Source organism: Theobroma umbraticum, unplaced genomic scaffold (genome assembly GCF_002168275.2).
Source record: "Theobroma umbraticum cultivar Fairchild unplaced genomic scaffold, ASM216827v3 scaffold_12.0, whole genome shotgun sequence".
NCBI classification, from domain to species: domain Eukaryota; kingdom Viridiplantae; phylum Streptophyta; class Magnoliopsida; order Malvales; family Malvaceae; genus Theobroma; species Theobroma umbraticum.
Genome location: NW_018397272.1, coordinates 3,239,003 through 3,264,480, shown reverse-complemented (window position 1 = coordinate 3,264,480; position 25,478 = coordinate 3,239,003). Strand labels below are relative to the sequence as shown.

Here is a 25,478-nt window from a genome sequence, read left to right as displayed (position 1 = left end):
GATTGCATAGGACTCGGTTCAAATACATGGTATCAAGTATCAACTTGTTTACAAAAGTTTATCAATTTGATACAATTCTCTTTAACTAGAAAGTAATCAAATAAGTAACTTAAAACTCGAATCTCATTCTTTTAAAATCTTATGAAATTAAGGATTTATCTTCATCGGAAAAATGATCTTAGATTGCAATCCAAATAAAACTTGTTCATGTAAATGAACTTACCTTCTTAATGATGATATATACAAAGAGAACAGGGACACTGAATTGCAGAAGTAACTGTTGGTACAGACAGAAAATACTGAAAACTTTGATGCTAAGTTAGGAATGGTGGTTCCTAGATACATCAATAATAATATGTTTGTAGGGGTCGGCAAGTTATAATTCCAGATGATTAATAATTGGATCAAGATAATAACTGTTTTAAGTTTTCACCATCAAGTCTTGTGTTAGATGCGTACTTGAACATTTAATTCATTGATTAATATATGATTTTTTGTTTAAAAAAATAAAATTCAAATCTTCTTTTTTCAATTTTCCAAAAAAAAAAGGACAATCTTACCTCAGATGCACAGCCAGAACCTAGAAATGGTGAAAACTTCTTGGATTGGGAATTTAAAACGCAGCCCAAGTCATCAAGTCCAAAACCAAGCCCATTTTCCAAAGGAAAAATGAACATATTGTTCTCACAAAAAGTAGAAAACGACGCCGTTCTAGTTCGAAGCCTTGGCCTTGGCCAAGACGGCAAAGATGCAAATCTGGAAAAGCACCCAAGATTTACACAAGACGTCGTTTAAGGTTTGTTTGTCTTGTGCTCCACCCACGTCAAAATCTCTTACCGACTTGTTTAACAATAGAATCCCCAAGGTCTTTCTCCTACGCTTCCTTTTCTTTTTCCTAGGTAATTAGAGTTTAAATCGCTGTTCAATTTTGCTTCTAATTACAACTTAATATATCTTCATCTCCTTGTTTTGACTGTATTTTTATTGCTTTATTGCGAACCCTTTGTAAGGATATATCGCTTCTTTTGCTTTTAAATTTGTATTTTTAATTGCTTTTGGAGAATTTCCCTTTCTACTTTTGTTACTATTGTTTGCCTTTTGTTTTTGGAATTAATCCTTTTGAAGTCTTGTTGTATTTTTATTTTTGATGTTTAATTCTCTATCCTAAGAATAGGTTGATTTGATTTGTCATCGTAGCGAATACTTGAAGGATTGTTATCACATACACTGAGTGGTGGAGTTAGAATACGTATTTAGCAATTAGAGACTCTGGACATTTAAGACTCTTTGCCTAGATGTTTAATCCATTGAATTGTTTGCTTAGTCCCTAATACCAGAGAGTCGGTTTTAAATTTCATGGTTGACTAATAGCCGTCTGCTTAAATTTTGTATATAAGAGACATTGGCCATTTTATTCGAATAAGTTTGCTTCATCATTTCATTTGAACTTATTGTCTTTGCTTACAGGGTCCTATGAAAAAGGAAAATGATAAAGGATGCTGCAGAAAGCATGGATACTGACCCTTTTAAGGCAAATGAAAAAAAACGACCCACGCATGAAAATTGTGAGGTTTCAACCAATTCTGATTCTTTTTCGGTAGTCAAGACTGAAATGCAAGATAATCTTGTACAAGTAAATGAATCACAAGCTTCATTTTTTGGATCTTTAGAGACAGGCAAGGATGCAGCTCAAATTTTTTCAGAAGTAAGATTGGCGATAAAGAAGAAAACCAAGTCTAGAAAAAGGATGGAGCAGCAGCAGCAGTTTGATTCCTCAGAAAATAGTAGTCAAAGTCAAACTGATAAGCTGCCAGAGGAAGTTGGCCTTACTAACACTGATCAAATGGATAGTATTTCAACTTTAACTCTATCAGAAGAAGAAAATAGTGGAGAAAGAATCGGTTCACATGATACAAAAGAAAGAAAGGATGTTTCTCTTGCTGTTATTACACCTCCTGTTAGTCAATTGAGGAATAAACTTCTTGTTCTTGATTTGAATGGGTTGCTTGCTGATATAGTCTATCAACCTCCAAAGACTTTCAAAGCAGATGCATATATAGGAGGACGGGCAAGTGAGAATTTGGTGTTGAATTTTTTTTTTCTTTTGAAAGGCAAAGTGTTGAAATTTTTATCCCGCTTATGTTAATACATTTTATGCTCAAACTGTTTAAAACCTAATTGGAAATATTCCTTCTTTTTCAGTTTTTAAGAGACCTTTTTGTGATGATTTCTTAAGGTTTTGTTTTCAGAGGTTTGAAGTTGGTATCTGGTCTTCAAGAAACAGGTATATTTCGGCAAGTTTTGATTTACATTTTAAGAAAGAAACTATTGATTGCCTTTTCTTATTGCTTAATTGTTTCCATGGAGCATTGATATATTTTGCAGGAAAAATGTGGAAAGATTCCTCAACTATTTGATGGAAGATATGAAACATAAATTGCTGTTTTGTTGGGTAATGATGGCCTGTTTCCTTTTCCTTTCTGTTAAACTTTGCTTTACAATGGAAGGCTTCTTTGCATTTATATACACTTAGTATTTTCAAGTCATCTTTGTTACCTATTGCGTTGTTGTTATTCGTGCCTGATAAGATGTTGTAGCTGACGTTAGGCTGATTCGATGGTTGATCACTAGCAAAAGTACAGACTTAATCTTCTAACTATTTAACCATTGCTTTGATGCCCCACTGAGTAAAAATTTCAATTTCCTTAGTTTGAGGATTGGGTTGTTTACCAGGAGTCCTTTTGTAGCCTATTTTACATGAGAGCTCGATTGAGGTAGCATGAGAAGATTATTGACTGCCTCCAGGGTATTGGTATTTACTTGAATGAAGCATGAATTGATGTCATTTTTTTGCAATGCTTGAAATTGTCCTCATTTGTCTAGAAGATATATGACTATCTACTAATGTAACTGTCTTAATTTATCAATGCTTTCCGTATCAAATCAAATTTTCTCATGCATTTAAACTGGGAACAGTTCAAACTTTAATCTATTTGCTTTGTGCTCAATGATTTGTTAGGATTCATCTCACTGTACTGCCACAAAATTCAATACTCCTGGGTATAAATATAAGCCCTTGGTTTTTAAAGAAATGAGGAAGATTTGGGAAAAACATGATCCCGATCTTCCATGGGAGAAGAGATATTACAATGAATCGAATACGTTGTTGATAGATGATTCTCCTTACAAAGCACTGCTTAATCCTGTAAGTTAATGGGCTACTCTTATTTGTTGTTTAGGCCACTTATATTTTTCCTTTTCTTTTGCGTATAGGTCCTGACTTTTGTCTTTGGTTTTTTCTTTTTTTAATCTTTGTTCTTGAAGCCACATACTGCAATATTTCCTTATTCATTCAAGTTCGACAGTAATGACAATTCATTAGGTATGATGACTTCTGAAATTATTTACACTGGTTTTTTTTCTTTTTCTTTTTTTTGAAAGGCAATTATTTACACTTGTTAAGTTCCATAATTCAAAGAATGTTGAATAACTTGTGTATATCTCCTCTTCATTCAGTACTAATAATTGCAAGCAACATCAATTGGCATTGCTGACACTTCACAAACAGGTCAAAGGAAAAATAAAATGACAATAAATAGGAAAAAACAAAAAGCTGAATTGTTAGCTACTATTGTTTGCTGAAATAAAAGGTTCATATGTACAATATTTGTTACAATATATTCAATTGACTATGCTTTAGCCTTTTTAGTGGCTGGTTAGTGGGTTTTTATGATCCAGAGTTGGATTTTATTTGTTTCAGGTGCTGAAGGTGATCTTAGAGCTTATTTGGAAAGATTAGCTTCGGCTGAGAATGTACAGAACTTTATAGAGCAAAACCCATTTGGTCAGATAGCTATCACTGAAAGAAGCAATGACTGGAGCTTCTACAGCCAGGTTATCAATATATGTGCTCGTCCTGAACTACAAAGTAATGTCAGTCTCCCAGCTTAGCTTTGAGTCTAGATTACGTTTAGCATAAGCAACTTACAGGCAAAAAGAATTTGAAAGAAAGCATAATGGTAAGGTTCTCGGGAGGATTTAGCTTTGAGAATTGCTAAGTTTTGCTTGTTTTTTTTTTTTTCTGTGTTTTTGTAATTTGGTTGAATCACATAGAGCTAGTTAGCAATGGTACCCATTGTTTATTTTTCCAACAATGTTTAGGGCAAGCTAAATGTTGGAAACATGATTTACTTGACCTTTGTGTAGCAATCCTACTCTTATGAAGGAATTGCTGTTATGACTGTTGTTATTGTTTTCTTTATGGATATAAATTATTTATTCACTGAGCTGACCTAAGTCAGATCTAAAGGATGGTGATTTGAAAGTATACTGTTTATGATTTTAAGAACCAAAAAGGGACATTATGTAGTTTATTTTTTATCATCATGGTTGCCTAGAACTTTTTTATAAGTTGAGCTTTATATACTTTGAGAAAGGTAGGGTGACCATAATTCATTCATATCTTTCGAAATGTGAACCTTGATCTTTTTTCTGATTTACTCGAGTGTAAAATACCCCAAGCTGTTAAGCTTGCTTCAAGATAAGTTTCCATAAATGAATAGATTTATAGAATCATATTATGCTTTTTGTGGATGAAATTGGTTGCCAAGAAATGTATCCATCTGACAAAATTAAAATCAGTCATGGTGTATACTTTAGGAAAAATAAACTTTATACTTTGATTTCCGTGGGAAAATTATTTCATCATCAGACAAAGCATATGTGGAAGTATATTTCAGCAAGCCTTTGTATTAATTGAAACTTACACATACCATCCAATGCTGCTCTGATTATGTTCTGAGTTTCTTGTTAAACAACAACTGATTTCTACTTCCTTTTTTACCGAAACTTGTGTCGGGCTGCAATTTTTTTTAATATATATTTCTAGGACTGTCTGATTGTACTCTTCTTTCCCTTTTGATTAGTAGGAGAGACATTCAAGACTTTTTGGACTATGGAGCTCCAATCCGATTGATGGAGATGCCTTCATGAGGTATACAATGAATCCATAGGTTTTAGAACTTCCAGCAGTATTAGTTGTAGTTGTTTGTCTTGATGACGAAGCTGGAAGGTTTTTGGACTGGAATGTATTCAAAGGATGTGTAAAGGTTTCTGAAATTGTTTTCAAGATCATAAATGACCCTAAGGTTTCATGTTAGAAGATTTATTTTCTTAAATCAAATCAAACTGCACCTCCCAGTTGGAGTATGTCTACTGCAAATTCCCATGGAAAGCCCTTTGGCCAATGGTTTTCTGGTATATTCGGCTCTCAAGAAACCAAGTTCTCCAGAATAGTGGGGAGCTAACTACTGATTGACAAAACATGTTGATTAATAAGGTAGTTGAGTACTGGACGTTAATTGTTAGGAAGGGAAGTGCAGGGCAACCCACTTCACCAGATTCTAGTGGATTGGCCTGCACCAAAGCAAGGGCCTTTGAAGCTAGCTTAATACGGATGGAATCTTTCTAGGATAGCTCTGGAATTTTCAGGCAGCAACCACTGTGTATAGAGTAAAAAGCTGGTTAGAGGATAGATGTTAGAAATTTGGAAAAATGTAAAAAATTTATCTGATTGTTCTCTCATTTGTCGGAAGAAGTTCTCAGGTATCAACCTTTGAATAGAGAGTAAGAAGTTTGTTAAAGAGAAACCTTAAGCATTTTACAAACTGTCTGTAAAATCTATCATGCTTGGGTGGTAATGCCACATAAAGGAAGGGAAGAAGGTGTAGGGCAAGATTCAAGGCCGAGCGAATGTAGTGACAATGGCATGATTAGAGTTAAAATGGTCTGCTGATATCTCGCTTTTGTCTGTTACACTTCACATCAACAAAAGTTTCACTAAGTAAATGTGCTAAAACAACATACGTAATGTGTTTATCCAATGAACAGAAGCTGAAAACTGTCAATTCATTTCTGCTTTTTTGATGAGGTTGATGGTTAGAGTAGGAAGCCTACCTAATACACCCTTTAGTTGTACTGGTTTCTTTATTTTCTACTTTTTGCTGATAAGCAAAGTGGTGCCCCATATGAAATAAAAAGTCATTTCATATTTCAAACTATGACAAACCTATGAACTGATTAAAGCTGTATGCTGCTATCTGCATATTTCATGACTTTGTGTCATACACCATCATTTCCCCTTCCTCTCATTTTCCACCGATCAGAAGTTTGGTATTGACTTTACATGTCTGTAAGGCCCATTGCCCATTCCCCCAAACCTACTCTAGAAATCATGTACAGATTCCTACCTGCAGAAGCCAACAGACAGCTTAGCAATCATTTACAAGGGTAACACACTGTTTCTATACCATATTTCAATACACATGACAATTACAATAGTGACAGATAACTTATTTTGAGTCCACCAACAGGAAAGCCTCCATGAACCTAACCATGAATCTTCATTAAGGATTCAAGCAAGTGTAGAGAGAAAGTTGCTTTGGACTCTTTTACAGATTGTTGAATTAAATTTTGTGAAAGACTTGCATTTCCTAACCACATCTGATTGAGCAGGATATGGTAAGTATGATCAAGTGGGCATGCATGTGGAGTGTAGGTAACTCTAGCTGCTAATGAACTGTCAATTTGATTGTGATTGCCTTTCCTTGACCTTTTCTTTCTCTTTTGCAATGAGCAAATCTCCTTAAGCAGTATTATAATCCACTAATTTGCATTAAAAATCACTAATCCTTGAGTGGGTGGAATGCTTCTTAGTACACGTGACTTGGATTAATCTTAATTTTTGGTATAATAAAAGCATTTGCATCTGCAAGTTCATCTCTGTGGCAGGATCACACCCTTTGATTTGGGTCAATTTTATTTTATTAAGTGATTTCTTGGGTACTAATCCATTCTCACCAATGAACATGTCCTTCCTTGATTTAGCATAAACAAACTAGAATGCATATGGGAAGTTGGGAAGAAAGATGATTTTGCCAAATTTCAACTTGAGTTCGTTGGGATTCTTACTTTCCAAGGTTAGATCTTTAAGATTTCCAAAGCTTATCTTTCACATGTGAGAAATGGGATAAGATGGAATCTTGACTTAACCAACCCCACAATGGAAAATAAACCCTACACCCCACCTTCCCCGTGTTTAATGGTCACACTATCCAGTCTCCTTTATCAAACACCTTAGAATGTGAGCATGAACATGCCCCCCTTTTGGGTTTTGAAATACTTTAATTTGCTGCATTTTTAAATTTCCTGACAACAAAATTCTTTATTTTGGTATTACAAGCTCTTTGGTGTTGACTTGGAAAAACCCACCAAAAATTAAAAATAATTAAAAATGGTAATTCACGTGGTTATTCTGGGGCTAAAGGGTGTTTGAGTAGGGAAGGTCATGTGCTAATCAAGGTAGACCTAGTTTTGGGATGGAGATGGCTTAGTTGGTATTGCTCTCTGCCTGATCAAGTGTAGGCATCCCTCATGTGATGCCACATCTTTATGCATGTGGTTTTGCACCCCTTTTGCCATGTCCTTTCCATTTCATCCATCACCATCAACTCTTTTTTTTTTTTTTTTTCTTGTTTTATCATAATTGCTTTTCTGAATTGAATACAAATTAATATTTCCTTATGCACTTTTCCAGGGTGTATATTAAGACTTAACTAGCAATACCACTGTTCACCCTTTACTAATTATATATATATATATATATATATCCTTTAATAAAACCATGCCAATTAACAAGCTATTCATGCTTAACTCAATAATCTCTCTTATTGAGTGTTTAAATTTAACTCTTTGAACATGAAAATACATATATTTATCATCGAATAAAATACTCAAATGCACTATGTTAATAGTTTTAAACATTGCTTTGAAAAATTTTCAAAAAAGAAAAGTGTAAGGAAACTTTATTTATACTCGTTTATATTTTTTTAAAATTTATTTTAAAAAGTAACATGATATTGTTAATAAGAGATTGCGTGCTTAATAAGTGGAATAAAGGGTCCCGTAATGTTAATTTGGGAGCAGATAATTAAGGTTTAGAACTCAAAAATTTTAATTTAAAAATCTTAAATTTAAATCTTTGGAAAGTACAATGAACATAATTAACATAATTAAATTAACAAAAACTTCAAACATAAACAATTTCTTTTTTAAAAAAGAATAATTCTAGGAAGAATGAATATATCCCAGATTCATAGGGACAATTTGATATTTTTTTAGTATTAAAATTCCTTTTCTTATCCAGCTCAATCAATCTGTCTGATGGAAAAAAAAATGGGTACAAGTTTTCTTGTAATTACTCAAAATAAATAGCTTGACCATTAGAATAGATATATATATATATATATATATATTATAATATACATGTGTGTGTGTTAAGACTGCATAAAATTGGCAGACAGCCACTTTCAAAGGGGTAGAGGCACCATTGGGTCGTACAACTCATTTGGTAGGCAAAGCACGTGATGCCGTCCTGTTTAGTGACAATCATCGTGCATTTCATTCTTTCACATATTTTAATAATAATTCTTTTCTTAACTCAATTTTTGTATTTGAATTTCCTAAATAAAATAAACATTTTTTTTGTTAAATTTGATTTTATTTTATGCAATATGACATAATCCTTTTTTGTCATTTAATTCAAAATTAAAATTTCCAAATCGATATCTTAAACTTCAATTATGGAAATATGTGGATGGATATGTATATTTATTGCAAATTCTTTTTTGTTTTAGGGAGAATTATTTGAGCTTAGAAATTTCTTTTGTCACAAGACTAAGATATTGACATGAACATGGGTAAGAGGTACTAGGTCGATAACTTTATCTCTAATTTTTCTAACAGAACGTTTGGTTAAGGAAATTATATAATAATTATTTCTTCCTTATTTTAGAATAAGAAAATTTTAATTTTCTTACTAATCAATCATTAGAATAAATCATTATAACAATTCTTATTTTATTCTATTTTTATGAACTAAATTATATAATAATTATTTTTACAAAATACTCTTAGTATTCTCACTCTATTTCATTCTAGGAATCAAACATATCTTAAAAGAAATAAACAAAAAAATAAATAAAAAGAATGGTAAAAATGGCAAATGCCATAAGGTGAACACATAGTAGCAAGTTTAATTAAATCGAGGGTCAGACATACTGTAGCCCTTATTAAGGGCAATAGTGGACAATTGTGCAAATAAAATCTAGGATCACAACAAAACCCAAACAAGCAAATATTAATTTTGGTGATTTTATTGGTAGGACCACATCTGCTTTTACATGGAAATGGTGGCTTGTAAAGTGGATCCAACTCAACTATGTCCACGTAGAAATCATCATATAAATCCCCAAGTTAAGATAAAATGACAAAACAACGAAATGAAAAAAATTTTCACTTTGTGAAGATAAAGAACAAACCAATGTCTTCTCATTTAAGTAATGGAAACTTCCACGTCCCTCACTTGATTATTTGTGTGATCGATTCATAAATATAAAATTTAAAATATACAGATATATAATTATATATGATTATTTTTTAATTATTCTTTACGTAAAATCTTAAATTTATCACTGTTCATTTACACAATTTTGAAAAGTCCAGCTATCCCTTTGCCTCTCTCTTTACCATGCTTATGCTAAATTTATGTCCTTTATAAAAGATCTTATGCAATAAATTAAATATTTATAAGATATTTGACATTCTCTTGAATTCGATTGTAAATGTAAAAAATTTCATCACCAGTGCATGAGATAATAATCTTTTACAACGTTTATCGAAAGAGGACCAAGAAAACTTAGATATGCTATGGAAAAAAAAGTAAATGGATGTCATAAATAATTAATCCATCAAGTGTAAATCTAGTCCCTAAAACAAGAAAGCGACATGATTGAACGAGTGGGCAGTGGCACACACTGTATGCAGCTGTTTTTCTGCATGGAAACTGTAGTAGTTGCAAATATAGGAAGACGATAAATTGTAGAAAATAGAGATTGGGAGCCCATTTTGTTAAATGAGGGTGACTCAAGGTACTCCTAGGTTTCGACATATCGGTGCTACCAGGTTTTGATCACATTCATTATTCTAAGTTGACAAATCACAGTAAATGATTGTCCAGCCACTAGCATTCATGCCGATATGTTATAATTCAAAGCTCCTTTCTCTCTCTCTCTCTCTGTGCCTAAGTGCCTAAATGACACAAGTAGTAAGTAACAATAATGCAGACTTTGGATAGTAAAAGAAATATAACTGTACGATATGATCATATCCTAGTACAGACTAACCATCCTTATGTGGCTAAAGTTGCCAAGTAGTTCATCCAATCTCTGATGGGAATGTGTTTGTCTATTCTGCACAATATGGGAAGCCGAGCAATCCGACACTGATAGGATTAAGTGCTGAGAGTGTCTTGCAATAAAATCTAGTAACAATAATGTTTTGGACCACAGTTATGATCAAACGTACGAACCAAAGAGAATCAGATGCAGCCAAAATGCCAAACTGTAGGCGCCCCAATTGTCATTAGGATATGATAAAGGGAATCAATGAGAGTAACACCATTGCATCTCAGCTGAGGAAATTTCGTGAATCATTACATAAATTTCATAATTGAAGCCACAGTAGGACGTGGATATAAGAAAAAGAAATTGATATTTAGGTGTAATGCTATTTTGTCTGGTAATCAAACCTTTTCCGACGAGTCACAATTCTTACTAATAATCGGATAATCGTTCGGACTGGCGGGCACAAACGCTTTTACGTGTTTACAGGGTAAAGTGAGGTTAGGTCAAAAATCCAAGGGAGAGGGATCCTGTGGGGGGCAAGTTAAAGCTGACGGCGAGGAGAATGGTTGGAAAAGGGCGGCTTTCCAGTACATAAATCCACTTTCTCCTTATGTGTTGCTGTTGTAATGTTGCCACTCTCTGACACACTCCACATGCTCCTGGGAGAGAGGTCCAGACTGCATTATTTTGTCCACATGGAAGTGGAAGAAAATTACCAAAGCAGATCTGACCCACCTATCTATTCACACCTCTCTCCTTCCCATTATTCATTTTTATTTCTTAAAAATTCAGATCACACCCACACATTCCAAATCTCTCTTCCTTAGGTGTAGCTTAAATATATACCAAAAAAATAAATAAATTGTTGACAGTACAACTTCTCATTCTTCTCTCTCACAAGTAGATTTTCACATTTGCCTTCACATCTAATGCACTAACATCCCCCTGTGCTGTTATATACTCTAGCCTCTAGCAGTCTTTTTCCTAGGGAGAGCCAAAAGACAAAGTATTCTTTTCTTCAGTGAGGAAACCCAAAAAACATCTCTTCTTGGGGTCTGCAGAACACTTCCCCCGCACTCTGCAGCGTCTCTTAGATTAGTCCTTAGAAGGTGGGGGCTAGTAGGTGGCGACTGTTTTAGGTGTTTTTTTTTTTAAAATTTTGGGTCCCCTTTTCCATTTATTTATTTATTTTGGTTGCATTCGGCTTCCCGCAGAAGATATTGTCTCCCTTGTTCCTGTGAAGCCCAAGAAAACGTTTTATCTCATTGCAAAATGGGAAGAATGGAAATGTGGGGTGGTGTCGATCTTTCTTTTTATCTTTAAAGTTGTCCCTTCCTCCCTCCCATTCTCTTCTGTTATTAATCAGAAAATTCTCTGAAACCTCACCTAAGAAAGAAATATCTGAGTTGTAGAAGAAGAAGAAGAAGAAGGAAAAAAAAAACCATCAGTATTCAGAATCCTGACATGAAACTAGCAGGAATATACTTGGAAGCCTCACCAACAAAATCCCTTTACAAGGTTTCTGCCAATGCATACAGCTTGTAAACCTTGTGAACCACTACAACTCCTTGGGTGTATTCAAGTTTCTCTTGTCATTTCCTCTTAGGGAAAAAGGGACGTTGAAACTACTCAGAGATTTGTATGGAAACTAAGAAAGCTTAGGTTCTTCTGCTTTTTTGAGTTCAAGGGAGACAGTGAACATGTCTGCCAAGTTTATATATTCTTTTTCAGAAGAAAACCCAGAATTGCGGGAGCAGATTGGGTGCATGAATGGACTATTCCAGCTCTTTGACCGCCACCAGTTCTTTGGTAGCCGACGCATTGCCAGTTCAAACCACAAAAGGCTTCCGCCAGGTACATTGTCTCAGTTTTTAACAAGGTGCTCGCGTGTGTTAAGAAAGATTAGCTTAGGTCATGCATGCTTTAGGCCAGAGGGCTTGTGAGTTTTAAGAGGTTTCCACTTCTGCTAATTTCAGCAACATAGTATTTCACTCCAATTTCAAAATTCCAAGTAACTTAGTAGATGAAGTCAAAAGTTATATTCCCCAGTTCTGCTTTTGCTTACCGCCTATTTTTTCTGAAATTTTCCTTAAGAACTTTTTGTGTAAACCAAGTGCAAGGTCAGCTTAAAACATTGTGGATGCACCCACCTGCTTCAGTAGCTTAATGCCTCCCAATCGCAGCCATGGAGGCATTAACTAGAAAGGCTACACAAATTCTTAATTTCAGTTGTGGAACTTTGTCCTATTCTGTTTGCATCTACTGGAATTTCCATAGCCTCTTACTGACTGCATTATGTAGGAAAACTAATGTTGTTAACAGTTTCCAATGATAGATTAAGTGCTTCATATGCATCATTAACACTTTCGATACTTGTTGTTTCAGTGTTTTTGCTTTTTTAATTGTTAATTTTTATCTTCTAACTATGATATTTCCAACTATTGCAACCTCGAATGTCTAAAACCATCCACAATGCTACCTTCTATGGCTTACATTATTCAATGTTTCTCTAGGTCAAAATGGCAAGCACGGAACAGAGCACAGGGTTGCTTCACAAAAGATAAAAGTAAGAAATAATCCTAATCACTTAAAATTGTGGATTAATTGACAAAATTAACTGAAGCTAGTGCAACTTATACCTGCAGGAAAATAGTGTCAAGAAGACCGTGAAGGAAAAACAAAGATTCTCCTTCGAATCACCCAGAACCTCATTTTCATCATCCTCTTGTTCATCTAGTTTCTCATCTGCTGACTGCAGCAAAACATCTCAAGTAGACCGATCTTCATTGAGCCAAACCACCTTCCCTGAAACCCCAAGCCAAGAAATATCCAATTATCAATCAAGTCATTCTTTGCAATCAAGCCAGCAGTCCCTTGACCTCCGAAATGTGGTTAAAGACTCCATCTACAGAGAAGCCCGTGCATTATCAATTAAAACTGCAACCAAAGTGGAAGCAGGGCGCCACCAGACCTTGAAGTACATAGATTCACCAAGGCCTTTGCAGTCACCAAAACCTGCAAAGACCAAGAACACCACCAGTCTCAATGAATCAAGTCGTGTTCTTCCAAGGCTTCAAGAAGCACCCAGAATGGCCAATGAACGCAAGGATGGTTCTCTCACTTTTGCGCCTAGGGATGCTCATCGATTCTCTTATGATGGGAGGGGGTCAGAAGATGCCCTTAAAATTAAGCTCAAAGATCTCCCAAGACTATCACTAGATAGTAGAGAAAGCTCCATAAAGGGTTCCATCAATAGTATTAAATCAAATTTTCTTCCAGGAGAGCTGCACAGAAGTAGCATGAACTCCAATGAGATGAAAAACCAACAGCAAGAACCTGGAAGCTACAAAGGACCGTCTAGTGTTGTAGCCAAGTTGATGGGGTTGGAAGCATTGCCAGACACCATGCTAACCAATGGGAATCAAAGAGGACAGATCAGGACCTGTCAAGATTTGAAAGATGATCCCCTCTCATGCTTATCAAGAATTGATGAGAAAAATCAAAATTGGATCTCTGGTTCTCCAAGAAATTTAAAAAGGGAACCCAGCTCACCACGGCTGACAAATGCCGACTCTAAGAAACCTGTTGCAACCAGATGCCCAATTGAACCAGCCCCATGGAAGCAGCCTAATGGAATCAAGGGTCAAACATCAGCTTTGAAGTGTCAAGAAACTCCAATGAAAGCCCCAAACAACTCTCTAAGTGTTTATGGTGAAATTGAGAAAAGGTTGGCAGAACTCGAGTTCAAGAAGTCAGGAAAGGATCTCAGAGCCCTTAAACAAATACTTGAAGCAATGCAGAAGTCTAAACAGATGACAGAGACCAGAAAAGAAGACCAAGCTTCAAATTTTATTTCTCATGCAAACAGTATCCTTGGTCATAGCTCAGAAGCAACAAATTTGACAAAGCTAAAAAGTAGCAGTGCAGTTTCAACCACAATTAAAGGAACTAGTTCTCCAACTAGCCTTAAATCTCCAATCACGATTATTAAACCAGCAAGATTTATGGAAAATGCCTGCAATTCCACTTCATCAGTAATTGCAACAGGCAGTTTAAGCAGGCTTCGGACAAGCAACCCCGCTGATATCAGAAACCAAAAGGTTGACAATCGATCATATAAAGAGTTGACTCCAAGACCTAATCCTTCCAGGGATCCTTCCAGTCGACTCCATTCAAGGGATAAGAGTACTGCCAAAACTCTAAGATGCAACCAACCTTCAAAGGGGCCATCACCTACTGTTCGAGAAAACCCTATGCTGGCTATAAGCTCAGAGACCACATGCCTTAAGCTGCAGCAGAAGAAGCTTGAAATGGAAAAGCAATCTTGTTCTGCCACCCCAACATCAGATCAGAGCAGGAGCAGAAGGCAATCAGGCAGGGTGCAACCAGAATCAGGCTTGCTACATTGGAAGCCCAGGCATAAATCTCACAATTTGCAGCGACGTGATGACCAATTGAGTGATATCAGTAGTGACGTGAGAGATTTAAGTCACCAAGGTGATGCTAGTTCAATGCAATCTGAGAGCAATATGAGCACAGCCTCCTATGGTGGGATAGAAGTCACGAGCACTGACACATCTTGCAAGATAGAGGGTACATTTTCCCAGAAACATGGAAAGAAGCAGAATGTAAGTGTTCTTCCTCCTTTTAATTAGTATTTTGATTAACTCCTAACGCTAAACAGCTTACATTTCTATCGTTCAGAATCCACCAGCAAGGTTTAGCGAAGGTGACTCAACAGCAGAACCTCCAAGAACTGCCCTGGAACACCCTAGTCCTGTCTCTGTTCTGGATGCCACATTTTATGGAGACGAATCACCATCTCCTGTGAAGAAAAAATCTAATGCCTATAAAGGTGAACTGAAACTTTATACCTTGATTTTGCTAAACTGAAACTTCAACTGTAATGACTTCCATATCATAAAGCCTTTTGGCTCTAATGATTATACATCCACCAAGCCGATTAATATATTAGTTCATCCTTACTAATATCACAAGATATTTGTAGAAAGCAGAACATTAACAACTTAAGAATTGCATATAGATAGTATCTATAGAAAACAAGAAACTTAAAGAATCCACTATTTATTACAGGAGGCTTGGCCAGTTTCATAGATTGAATTCTTTCCACATTTTCTTTATGACAGATGATGAGGGTCTTATTCCTGATGAAGCAGACTGGAGTCCCATAGGTTTGAATCGCTTATCCAGCTGCAGAGAAACCAGTCTCAGGTCCAAGACAGGTATTAGGAAAGCAGAAAACATCCAGCACTTGGTCCAGAAACTCATGAACTTAGATTCTATCAATGAGGACTCCATTATCAATGAAATTGCACCCATTTGCAGTAGTCCAAATCCAGACCATATATACATTTCAGAAATATTGTCAGCATCAGGTCTCCTAAGAGAACTTGAATCCAGCTTCATGGCCTATCAGCTTCATCCATCAGGTCATCTAATTAATCCTAACTTGTTCCCTGCCCTAGAACAAACCAAGGTAAACAGTAGACTTCTATTTGAACATGAGAGCAGAAAGATCAACCAGTTAGAGCCCATTGAGAAGAACCACAGGCAGCTTATATTTGATGCAGTTAACGAAGTTCTAGTCAGAAAATTAGTGAACAGCTCTTACAAGCAGTGGCTCTCACCAGGCACGTTGGAGGATAGAAGACCAAGAGAACAGCAGCTGGTAAGAGATTTATGTTCAGAAATAGATAATCTTCAAACTGCATCAAAAATAAGCATGGATAGTGAGGATGACAGTCTGAGAGGCATCTTATGGGGAGATTTAACACTCGGATTAATGGATTGGACACAGTGCAAAAGTCAAATTCCCAGGGTAGTATTAGATGTGGAGCGGTTGATCTTCAAGGACTTGATATGTGAAGTTATCAGTGGTGAAAGAGCAAATCCACAAGCGCTACCCCGCAGACATTGCAGGCAACTGTTTTTAAAGTAGCATTTCTAATAATGCTACAATTTGGGTTGAAGGGCCACCAGGAAAGGGGGTGGTAAAGTGTACTTCAAAATTTCTTCTTTTTCCATTTTGTTCGATTCTTTTGGGTTATAGTCGCAATAAAACATGAATGAAACTTGAGCTTATGACACCATATAAATTAAAACGCTTATGAAATACATGTAAATTGAAATCTATGTGTATACCAACATATGTTTTCTTTCCATTTTGAAGTCTTCATTTTGGCAGTACATGCTAGTATCTGGTTCAAGCATATCCTTATCAAACAATTTTCTTTCTTCAGCTATTAACAAATAAGTAATAAAAGAATTTTGTAAGCTTCAAATGGTGAGAGTTGGTCCAGAGGGATAGCACATAGTGTTGGTACGATGACTCATAAGGTTTATCGCTCTACTTTCTATTTGCACCGGACTGACAATATATACATCAACATTTGGAGTGGTTACTAAGTGTTTACGGTAAAGCGAGACCTCCTAAACACAAATAAAAGGAGCACCTTCTGTGTGCGAAAAAACCCTTATCGATATTGTATAACCTCTAGCAAAGATTCATTCGCAAGAGGCTTCTGGGAATTACTTAAAATGAGCAATTGTATTTTAATAAGCAAATCTGAACATTTATGGTCACCTAAAATCTTATTTGATTTTAAGATTCTTAGCTAACCACCACAAAATCTTAACACTCATTTTCTTTAGAAATAACATTAGAGAGAGATAGGCTCCTCAGATAAATTAACTAGAAGTTTTAGGTAAGCAAGTCATTATAGCATTCAACTGCAATGCTAATATATCTTTAATCAGTGTTAAGGAAAAATCAGTGGCATTTCCTTCTGTATTAAGCATAGGGAGGGGAAGGGCAGGGGTAAAATATGAAATTGCAGGATGAAAGCAGAAATGACAGCAGTAATCTTTAAATGCTGTTCGTTGCTATCAATTGCAGCAATAAACTAGAAGTGATAGTGGCTTGGATTAGGGTTGGATTGCAGTAATGTCCACCCTACTCTCAATTAGCGATCTATAAATAACATTAGTTACTCTTGATTACAATTTGAAAATCGTGGATGGATGATTATCTCTGCGATCATTATCCTCTTTAGCATATTTTATGATGCTGATTCCTAGTTAGATGTGATTTTTTCCTACAGTTAGGCTTATCCTAGGTCTTATAGTTTATGCACAAATAGAACATGTATTATTCACACGGAACAAAGCCAGAATACAATATTCAATGTCGTAACATGTGTAGCCCGAAATTTCAGATGATTGAAGGATTTCAAGACATCCTATTTAGGATTGCAGAATAGTGGAAAACCATTAGAAGTAGTGCCGGAAAATTCAAAGTCAGTTGTCTGGAATCATCTGACAACATTAATCTTGACCCATACAAGCCATTCTGTTTCGAGATGTAACAAACCTTTTCTAAGATAATATGGATCTGAGTCTACCTGCATCCCATGAACCTCTACAAGAACAAGACCATTGAACATGCACAGCAGTTAATTACTATTCTGTGACACATTAGAATTGGTGCTAGGTTAAGATGCTAGCACCCTATATGAAGCCCAGCTCCCTAGTCTCAAAGTAAAATCTAAAATGCATGTCAAAGTATTATAGCTATTAATTAAGTTTATACATAATACAGAACATGTGTCAACCAGTGTAAGCACCATATAGCATTACTCACATGTAACATGATACTTGTTATGCTTATCCCTAGACTTCACTATTCTGCTTTAGTCTGTGAACCATTTACTAAACTATGCCCATTACCTAGAACAACCTAACTAGTTAGCAAAGGCCATCATCAAGATGGAAACAAACCAAATCAATAAGACCATTTATTGAATGGAAATACACCCTAAAAAGTAGATCCCAATTAAATCTAACTTGCCAACCAACGTGTGTTCAGTTTCAATTTTATTTATAATGGTGTATGACACAATGCAAGTTAAAGAAAGTTTAGAGCAAATGATGCTTGTTTTCCAAATTCGATCTCATCTTAAGAAATACAAAAAGCATGTAATGTGGAATTAACCTGCCTTCATTAATAACAAATAGTAATACAATATTGTACAAAGCTTCAACAATGGTGAGCATGTGTACATGTGGAGTTCAGCTTAAGCCAGAAATTGAAAAATCCACGATCAATTTAAGACCACCAAAGAAGAAACAATAATTACGAAAAAGAATCATCCACTGTTCTATCATGGCAACTGTCACATGCATACCTCAAGAAAGCGACCAAGCAGGAGACTTCTCTCTTGGATTTTGCACTGTCCTTGTAGTCCATCCTAGAAAATTCTACAAAGGATGATAACAAATCTAATTCACAACTGTGCCAGTTCCTGACAGTTCTCCATAGGTTCTTTCAGAATTTTTTCTGCTCTCCTCTTCTTGTCATACTTCTCATTATCATTCCCAAACCATGAGGCAATCTTCTCAAGATCCTTTTTCTGTGAATTTAAAAATTAGGTGCCGAGCCTAAAGACTTCTTTCCAGTTTCTATCTTAAAGTGCACCATTGGTCTCTGGTTATGAAGGACTTTTTTCTGTCTATTTTCGGAATCATGGAACCCACTCTTCATTGCTTCTATAGCGGGAGCAAATGTCTCCAGCACTGAAACATGGTTTCCCACGATACAATTTTCCGAAACAATATTTCTCAAAGCCACTTCATTTGAAAGCTTAACTGGAAGAACAACAGGTGACACTTCTACTTCCTTTTCCCCAAAATGTAGAGGTGCAGCAAGATAAGGATTGCTTTCAGCAGCTTCCCTTGCTCTACCAGCATCCCCACCATCACGCGAAGAACCTCCTTCATTCCCATTACAAGCAAACCGCTGTTGCAAATTCAACAACGACCGCTCCATCTTTGTTTCAAAGCTTGCTAACTCACTCTTTTCTCCATTCAAAACACTCATTGTCTCATTCCCTTCACTCGACTGAGCAGCATAAGTCTCAGGATCAGGAAACACAGGCAACCAATTCGGTATATGCTCCCCAGGAGGCTCTTCTCCTTTTTCCCAAAAACTTCCCGTTTCCTTCCACTCTTTAACAACTGGGAACTGAGGAACATCATATGCAAACTGGATATCATCTGCATCACCAACATAGTGAACAATATCCCTAACAATCCCTGAATTAACAACACAACGATCAGCATCTGATGCGCCAGCAAACCCTAAACCCGATCCTAACTCTTCCAACCCTTGAAAAACATCAAGCACATTTGCTTCCACTCTCCCTGCCAAATTAGCATTAATATTCGCAGTTTTTCCTACGCTATAAATGTACTGAACAATTATATCCGATAATGTTTGTAAAGCAGAGTTTTGGAAACTCTGAAAACCTACGCTTTCGCATACTTGCGCCACTGCAACCTTCGCTATTGCAAGGGCAAAATCGTCACTTTTGCTATTGAATTTGGAAGACTTGGACTGCTTTTGTGATTTTCCGTGTTCTTTTCTATTCTCCAAACCTCCATCGTTCATGTTCAATAACTCTTCATATCAATTTCATACTCATTTCTCTTAAAAACAAAAAACAAAACAAAATTAATAAAAGTTTAAAAGGAAACTTAAAAAAAAAAAGAGAGAAATGAATGTGGAAAGCTTACCTTTTTCTATCACGGTCGAAGAACAGAAGCAAGAAATTGGGAAGAGATTGCGAAATTTAGGGAATTAGGGTTTGAGATTTGGGGGAAGTCTAAACTCTAGGGTTTCCCAAATTGGGCATTTTCATAGTTGATTAAAACCCTTGATAAATCTTCACTCGGAGATGGAAAAAATTGGGCGTTAGGTTTTATAGGCGGAAAGAAGAGATTGTTTAAAAGGAAAATGATAAATACCATTGACTGTTATTAAAATTCCGTGAATGTGTTGTACTTTGTTGACACATGTCATATAGATGGGGCAGTTTCAAATAATAGCCACGTGGTGTTTCCTTATTTATTGAAACAGAAAGGAAAAAGCAGTGTACATCGACACCTCAATATCAAAAGAAGCCTTTTAAGGGCTTCCCAGAAGTCGACAAGTGGGACGTTCCTATACTCGACAGGTGGCACCTCCTTATTCCTCTTTAGTGAGTTAGAGAGATCGGCATTCAAGTGATGTTTTGAGCTGGGCTTTAAAGTCTTTGGTGTGGGCGTTAAAGAGCTATGTCTTTGTTTATGAGGTCCAATAGAAGAAAATCCTTCATTATAGAATTAGTTTTGATTGTTTGCTCTGCCATGAATTTTTTTTTTATTCTTATCTTTTCAGCATTTGTCTAGATTTAACCTCTTTTTATATAAAAATAATTATTTTGGGTATACCTATGTTAATCTATACTTGGTAATTGTTGATTTAAAATGATTAATATTTTATGTGTTTGAGTACGAACATTAGCTGAGCATGGGAATCCTCAAGCATGAGTATTCCTGATTGGTCAAGCAATTGATTTCTATTTTTATTTATTTATTGATAGTTTAAATTTTTTTATTAATGTCTTTTGTCCTTAATTTCTATTTTGCTTTTATTCTACAGTCGAGTTTGGGCAACCTTCTAATCACTTTGATTTTCTTTCTTTGTGATACTATTTTTTGCTCCCTAATGCTACTTTTTGATCTAATTATTGATCACTTTGTTCCCTTTTATTACTATTAAATTAACTTACATCTTTATTGTTTATGCTACAATACCTGTAGCATTATTTGTACTGTTTAATATTTTTTAAACACTTGGTAAATATATCTAAAGTCATGATGACCTGTTGATTTAATTTTTTATTATTTATTGTTGTTTTAAATATTTTTTATTAATGTCTTTTATTTTTAAATTTTATTTTGTTTTTTATTTTGTAGTTAAGTTTAGGCAACCTTCTGATCACTTTGGCTTTCTTTCTCTGTAATGCTATTTTTTGCTCTCTAATTTTCCCTCGATTTTGATTTAATTATTGATCAATTTGATTTTTTTCATTACTATTTAATCAACTTAGATCTCCATTGTTTAGTTGACATGAATATTTGCTGTTGCATTGTTTTTATTGTTCAATGTGTCAGAACACCAAACTAAAAAAACTTATAAATTGGCTTCAAGGCATGTATCAATGTTACTGTCTTTAAGGTTTTATTCGGTCCCACTTATAGTATGTAAAAGAGTTATCGGCCTATAAACCTCGAACATATAATGAAGCCCAACGATTTATGACGTTTTGCATTGAAGAAATCAATTCATTGAGCACTCACCAGAGTATAATAAGATTATCAAATTTCTATAATATTTTTTCTGTAAGAAAATAGTATAGAAAAAAACTTAGAAGATGTTTGAGGAAGAAAAAAGAGAGATATTACTGTTTTTTTATTTACGTTGGATAAAGAGGGTCTTCTTTTATAGGCATAGATGCTTGTTCTCAACAGACACTGTTTGTGTTTGTTTCAAAGAGTTGCTCCTGTTGGTTTTTTCCAACAGACGTGACTTTTTTTTTTTTTTTTATTTTCAACCGACATAACTTTTGTTTTGGTTTTAATTTCCAACAGTCACAATTTTTTTTCTATTTTGATATGAAATCATATCTTTTATTGGAAAATGTCCAATAATCCCCCACCATTTTCAAATTAATCCAAAATTTAAGATAATCTTGAAAATCAATTGCATAAATGAAGGTATCTTTCAATTGAACCTTCATTTAGTGAAAACATATTAAAGTTAACCGAAATTGCATGGTAGACTATGCTTTGAACTAGCTATTCCATTTGGTTAACCGATCACATCTCACACAACGATTTCAACGCCAATGAGTGCATAGTATCCAACAATGCTTTTATGGCCATGCGTCTGTATCCTTTTTTCATGAGTACTATTAAAGCCAAGCTCTTGAACTCTTAGAAGTGGCCACACTTCACACTCACATAGGTAGATCCCATGAATGTCCCTGTAACTAAAGCATTCTAACAACTTATGTTATGGGTCTATTAAGATATATAACTCATCTTTTCCTTACCATTACGGGTACCTAGCACTTCACTTAGGATGGAATATAACATATTATATTATAGTGCTAGCAGCCACATACAAATGATATACTTTGTCTCATTGAACTCAAGACTTGACGTTATACCAAGCATTGAGTCGAGGTTCCACTATGGGTGAGTTTCAATTTATGAGGTTGAGCCTCATCCCTTTTGAGGTCTTATTTGCAAGATCTCTAGCAAGATTTTTTATTAAAGGATCCGTCAAGTTTTCACTAGATCTCACAAAAGTTATAGTGATCACTTCATCAGAAATTAATTGTCGAACATAGCTATGTCTTAATCCAATATGTCTAGATTTTTCATTATACACTTGGCTCTATGCTTTTGCTAGAGTTGCTTCACTATCACGACGGATAGAAATTGGAGAAATTGGTTTAGGCTATAAAGACACACCATAGAGTAAATTTCTTAGCCATTCAGCTTCCTTGGTGGTAGCAGCTAATGCAATAAATTCGGCTACCATGGTAGAATCAGTTATAGATATTTGTTTCTTGGACCCCTAAGAAATGATAGCCTCTCCAAGCATGAAGATCCATCCACTTGTGAAAGCATGATCTTCTAAACTTGTAATCCAATTAGCATCCGAATATCCTTCTAGTACTGATGGATATCCATTATAGCAAAGTCCATAATTAATTATTTTCTTTAAATATCTTAATACTTGATTTATGGCTTGCCAATGCAAAGTGCCTAGATTACTTGTATATCTACTCAACTTTCTAACAGCAAATGCTATATCTGGCCTTGTACATGTCATTGCATACATCAAACAACTAATTACTCTTGTATTTTGTAATTGATCAATAGCCCTATCAGCATTAGGTACTAATTTAATTTAAAGATCCATGGGTGTAGATGCTGGTATACAATTAGTAAGGTCAAACTTTTCAAGGGCTTTTTTAATGTAGTGCGATTGAGATAAAGTTATGTTATTTTCATCTCAGAATATTTTAATTCCTAAAATGACATATGCTACACCCATATCTTTCATTGCAAAGTTTTTCGATAAAAGCTTCTTTGTCTCCTCGACTTGTTCTAAATCCATACCAAATATTAGCATATCACTCACATATAAGAAAATTATAACATCTTTACGACTTTGGAATTTGCTATATATGTACTTGTTAGATTTATTTATGTTGTAGCCATTAGCTAAAACAATTTCATCAAATTTTTTGTGCCATTGTTTTGGTGCCTGTTTAAACCCATACAATGATTTGACAAGTTTACAAATTTTATGCTCTTGTCCTGAAATAACAAACCCTTCTGATTGTTTCATGTAGACTTCCTTTTCTAATTTATCATTTAAAAATACTGTTTTGACATCCATTTGGTGAATTATCAAGTTATGTATTGATGCAAGGGAGATTATAAGTCTAATTGTAATAATTCTTGCTACTGGAGCATAAGTATCAAAGTAGTCAATCCCTTACTTTTGCATAAAGCCTTTGGCTACTAATCTTACTTTGAACTTGTCTATGGTTCCATCTACTTTCATTTTCTTTTTGAAAATTCATTTACAACCTTTTGGTTTGAAACCTGGTGGAAGATCAACCAAAATCTAAGTATTATTTCCCATTATTGAGTCCATTTCATCATTGATTGCTTCCTTCCAAAATGTAAAATTTTGAGACTTCATTGCCTTGTCATATGTAATAGGGTCCGATTCTAAATTAAAACAATAAAGAATCTTATTGTCAATATTTTCTCCTATTCTTTCTATAAGGAACATATAAAAGTCCGGACTAAAATCTTTTATCCTTCTAGCCTTTTTGCTTTTTCTTATTTCTTGTCTAGATTCATCATTATTTTCATTTTGTTCTAATGGAATGACATTTGATTGAATTGATTGTAGTGGCCGTAGTTGCCATAAAACTGATTTGAATCTATTTTCATCAAATATTGCATTTCTTGATTCAATAACAGTATTGATTAGAATTGAATCATTTGATTCAATTACCATGAACCTATATGCTTTACTATGTTGTGCATATCCTATGAATACGCATTCTATTTCTCTTTCACCCAATTTCTTTTTTTTGGGTTTCGAAACTTTAACTATAGCTCTACATCCCTAAACCTTCATATAACTAAGGTTTGGTTTCCTTTTCTTCCATTGTTCATATGGGGTCATTTTAGTTTCTTTTATAGGAACTCTATTTAATATGTGACAAGCTGTTAACAAAGCTTCTCCCCAAAAACTTTTTTTAAGACTTGAATATGATAACATACCTTTCTACTACCCCATTATGTTGTGGTGTGTAAGGTGCTGAAATATAATGGGCTATTCTGGTGGAGCCAAAATAACTTGAACTATAATATTTTTCACCTCTATTTGATCTTAAACACTAGATAAAAGATTCATATGGTATTTCAACTTCTGATTTATAAACTTTATATTTATCAAGCACTTCATCTTTAGAATGCAACAAATATCCATAGCAATATCTAGAGAAATCATCAATGATTGCGACAAAATATTTCTTTTCAACTAATGTAGGTGTACTATGCATATCGCACACATCACTATGTATTAATTCAAGTAATTTAGTATTTCTTTTAACTTTAGAAAAAAAATTTCTAGTTATTTTTGTTAGCATGCATGTATTGCATTTATCAATATTTGGATTAAATTTTGGAATTAAGTCCATTTTATACATATCATCCAATATTCTATAATTTAAATGTCCTAATCTATAATGTCACCAATAAGAAGACTCAATCATATAAGCAAAAACAACTATTTTATTTTTATTATTATTAACAATATTTAATTTGAACATTCCATAACACATGTAACCTTTCCCAACAAATATTCCCCCTTGGACAAAATGCATTTATCTGCCTCAAATACAAGCTTGAACCTAAATTTATTTAATAAACTTCCAGACACTAAATTTTTTCTAACTTCTAGAACATAGTGAACATTTTTCAAAGTTAGAATTTTTTCAGAAGTGAATTCAAACTCAATAGTCCCTTTGCCTTTAATGGTAGTTGTAGAAGAATTTCCCATGTGTAGGAAATTTTCATAGTCACTTGGAGTGAAATTCTTGAACAAATTCTTGTCATTGCACACATGTTTGGTTGCTTCTGAATCAATCCACCAATCATCATTTTCTTCAACCATAGTTATTTCTAAAATCATGGCTACAAAATTTTTAGAAGCAGCGCCATTTGAAGAAGTACTTTTCTTCTCCAATAATCGACATGCCCTTTTGAAATGTCTTGGTTTTCTGTAATGGAAGCATGTGC

General features: G+C 34.8%; 3 protein-coding genes across 7 annotated transcripts; 2 read left to right on the top strand and 1 right to left on the bottom strand.

The window, feature by feature from the left end:
• The first annotated feature begins 735 nt into the window (after window positions 1-735).
• On the top strand, window positions 736-4,286 carry LOC110426601 (putative FCP1 homology domain-containing protein C1271.03c). 5 transcript variants are annotated; one of them, XM_021441844.2, is made up of 8 exons: window positions 815-865; window positions 1,468-1,565; window positions 1,671-2,072; window positions 2,203-2,284; window positions 2,386-2,452; window positions 3,020-3,205; window positions 3,325-3,382; window positions 3,761-4,286. In XM_021441844.2, the coding sequence occupies exons 3-8, from the start codon at window positions 1,748-1,750 to the stop codon at window positions 3,949-3,951; spliced, it is 909 nt and encodes a 302-aa protein (XP_021297519.1). In that variant the 5' UTR covers window positions 815-865; window positions 1,468-1,565; window positions 1,671-1,747; the 3' UTR covers window positions 3,952-4,286. The 5 variants fall into 5 exon arrangements, with proteins under 5 accessions (XP_021297515.1, XP_021297514.1, XP_021297519.1 ...); XM_021441843.2 differs by having other exon boundaries at window positions 840-899; XM_021441840.2 differs by having other exon boundaries at window positions 736-865; window positions 1,468-2,072.
• A 6,759-nt stretch (window positions 4,287-11,045) lies between these two features.
• LOC110426599 (protein LONGIFOLIA 2-like) lies at window positions 11,046-16,446 on the top strand. Its single transcript, XM_021441837.2, has 5 exons — window positions 11,046-12,095; window positions 12,755-12,807; window positions 12,887-14,869; window positions 14,946-15,096; window positions 15,389-16,446. Exons 1-5 carry the CDS (start codon window positions 11,942-11,944, stop codon window positions 16,198-16,200), a joined length of 3,153 nt encoding a protein of 1,050 aa, XP_021297512.1. The 5' UTR covers window positions 11,046-11,941; the 3' UTR covers window positions 16,201-16,446.
• Window positions 16,447-18,237: 1,791 nt separating this feature from the next.
• Window positions 18,238-20,008, bottom strand: LOC110426677 (transcription initiation factor TFIID subunit 8-like). The gene is given in 3 exon segments (XM_021441960.1): window positions 18,238-18,682; window positions 18,685-19,745; window positions 19,833-20,008. Coding segments are annotated over 2 exon segments (1,161 nt in total). The 5' UTR covers window positions 19,708-19,745; window positions 19,833-20,008; the 3' UTR covers window positions 18,238-18,544.
• Window positions 20,009-25,478: the final 5,470 nt, after the last annotated feature.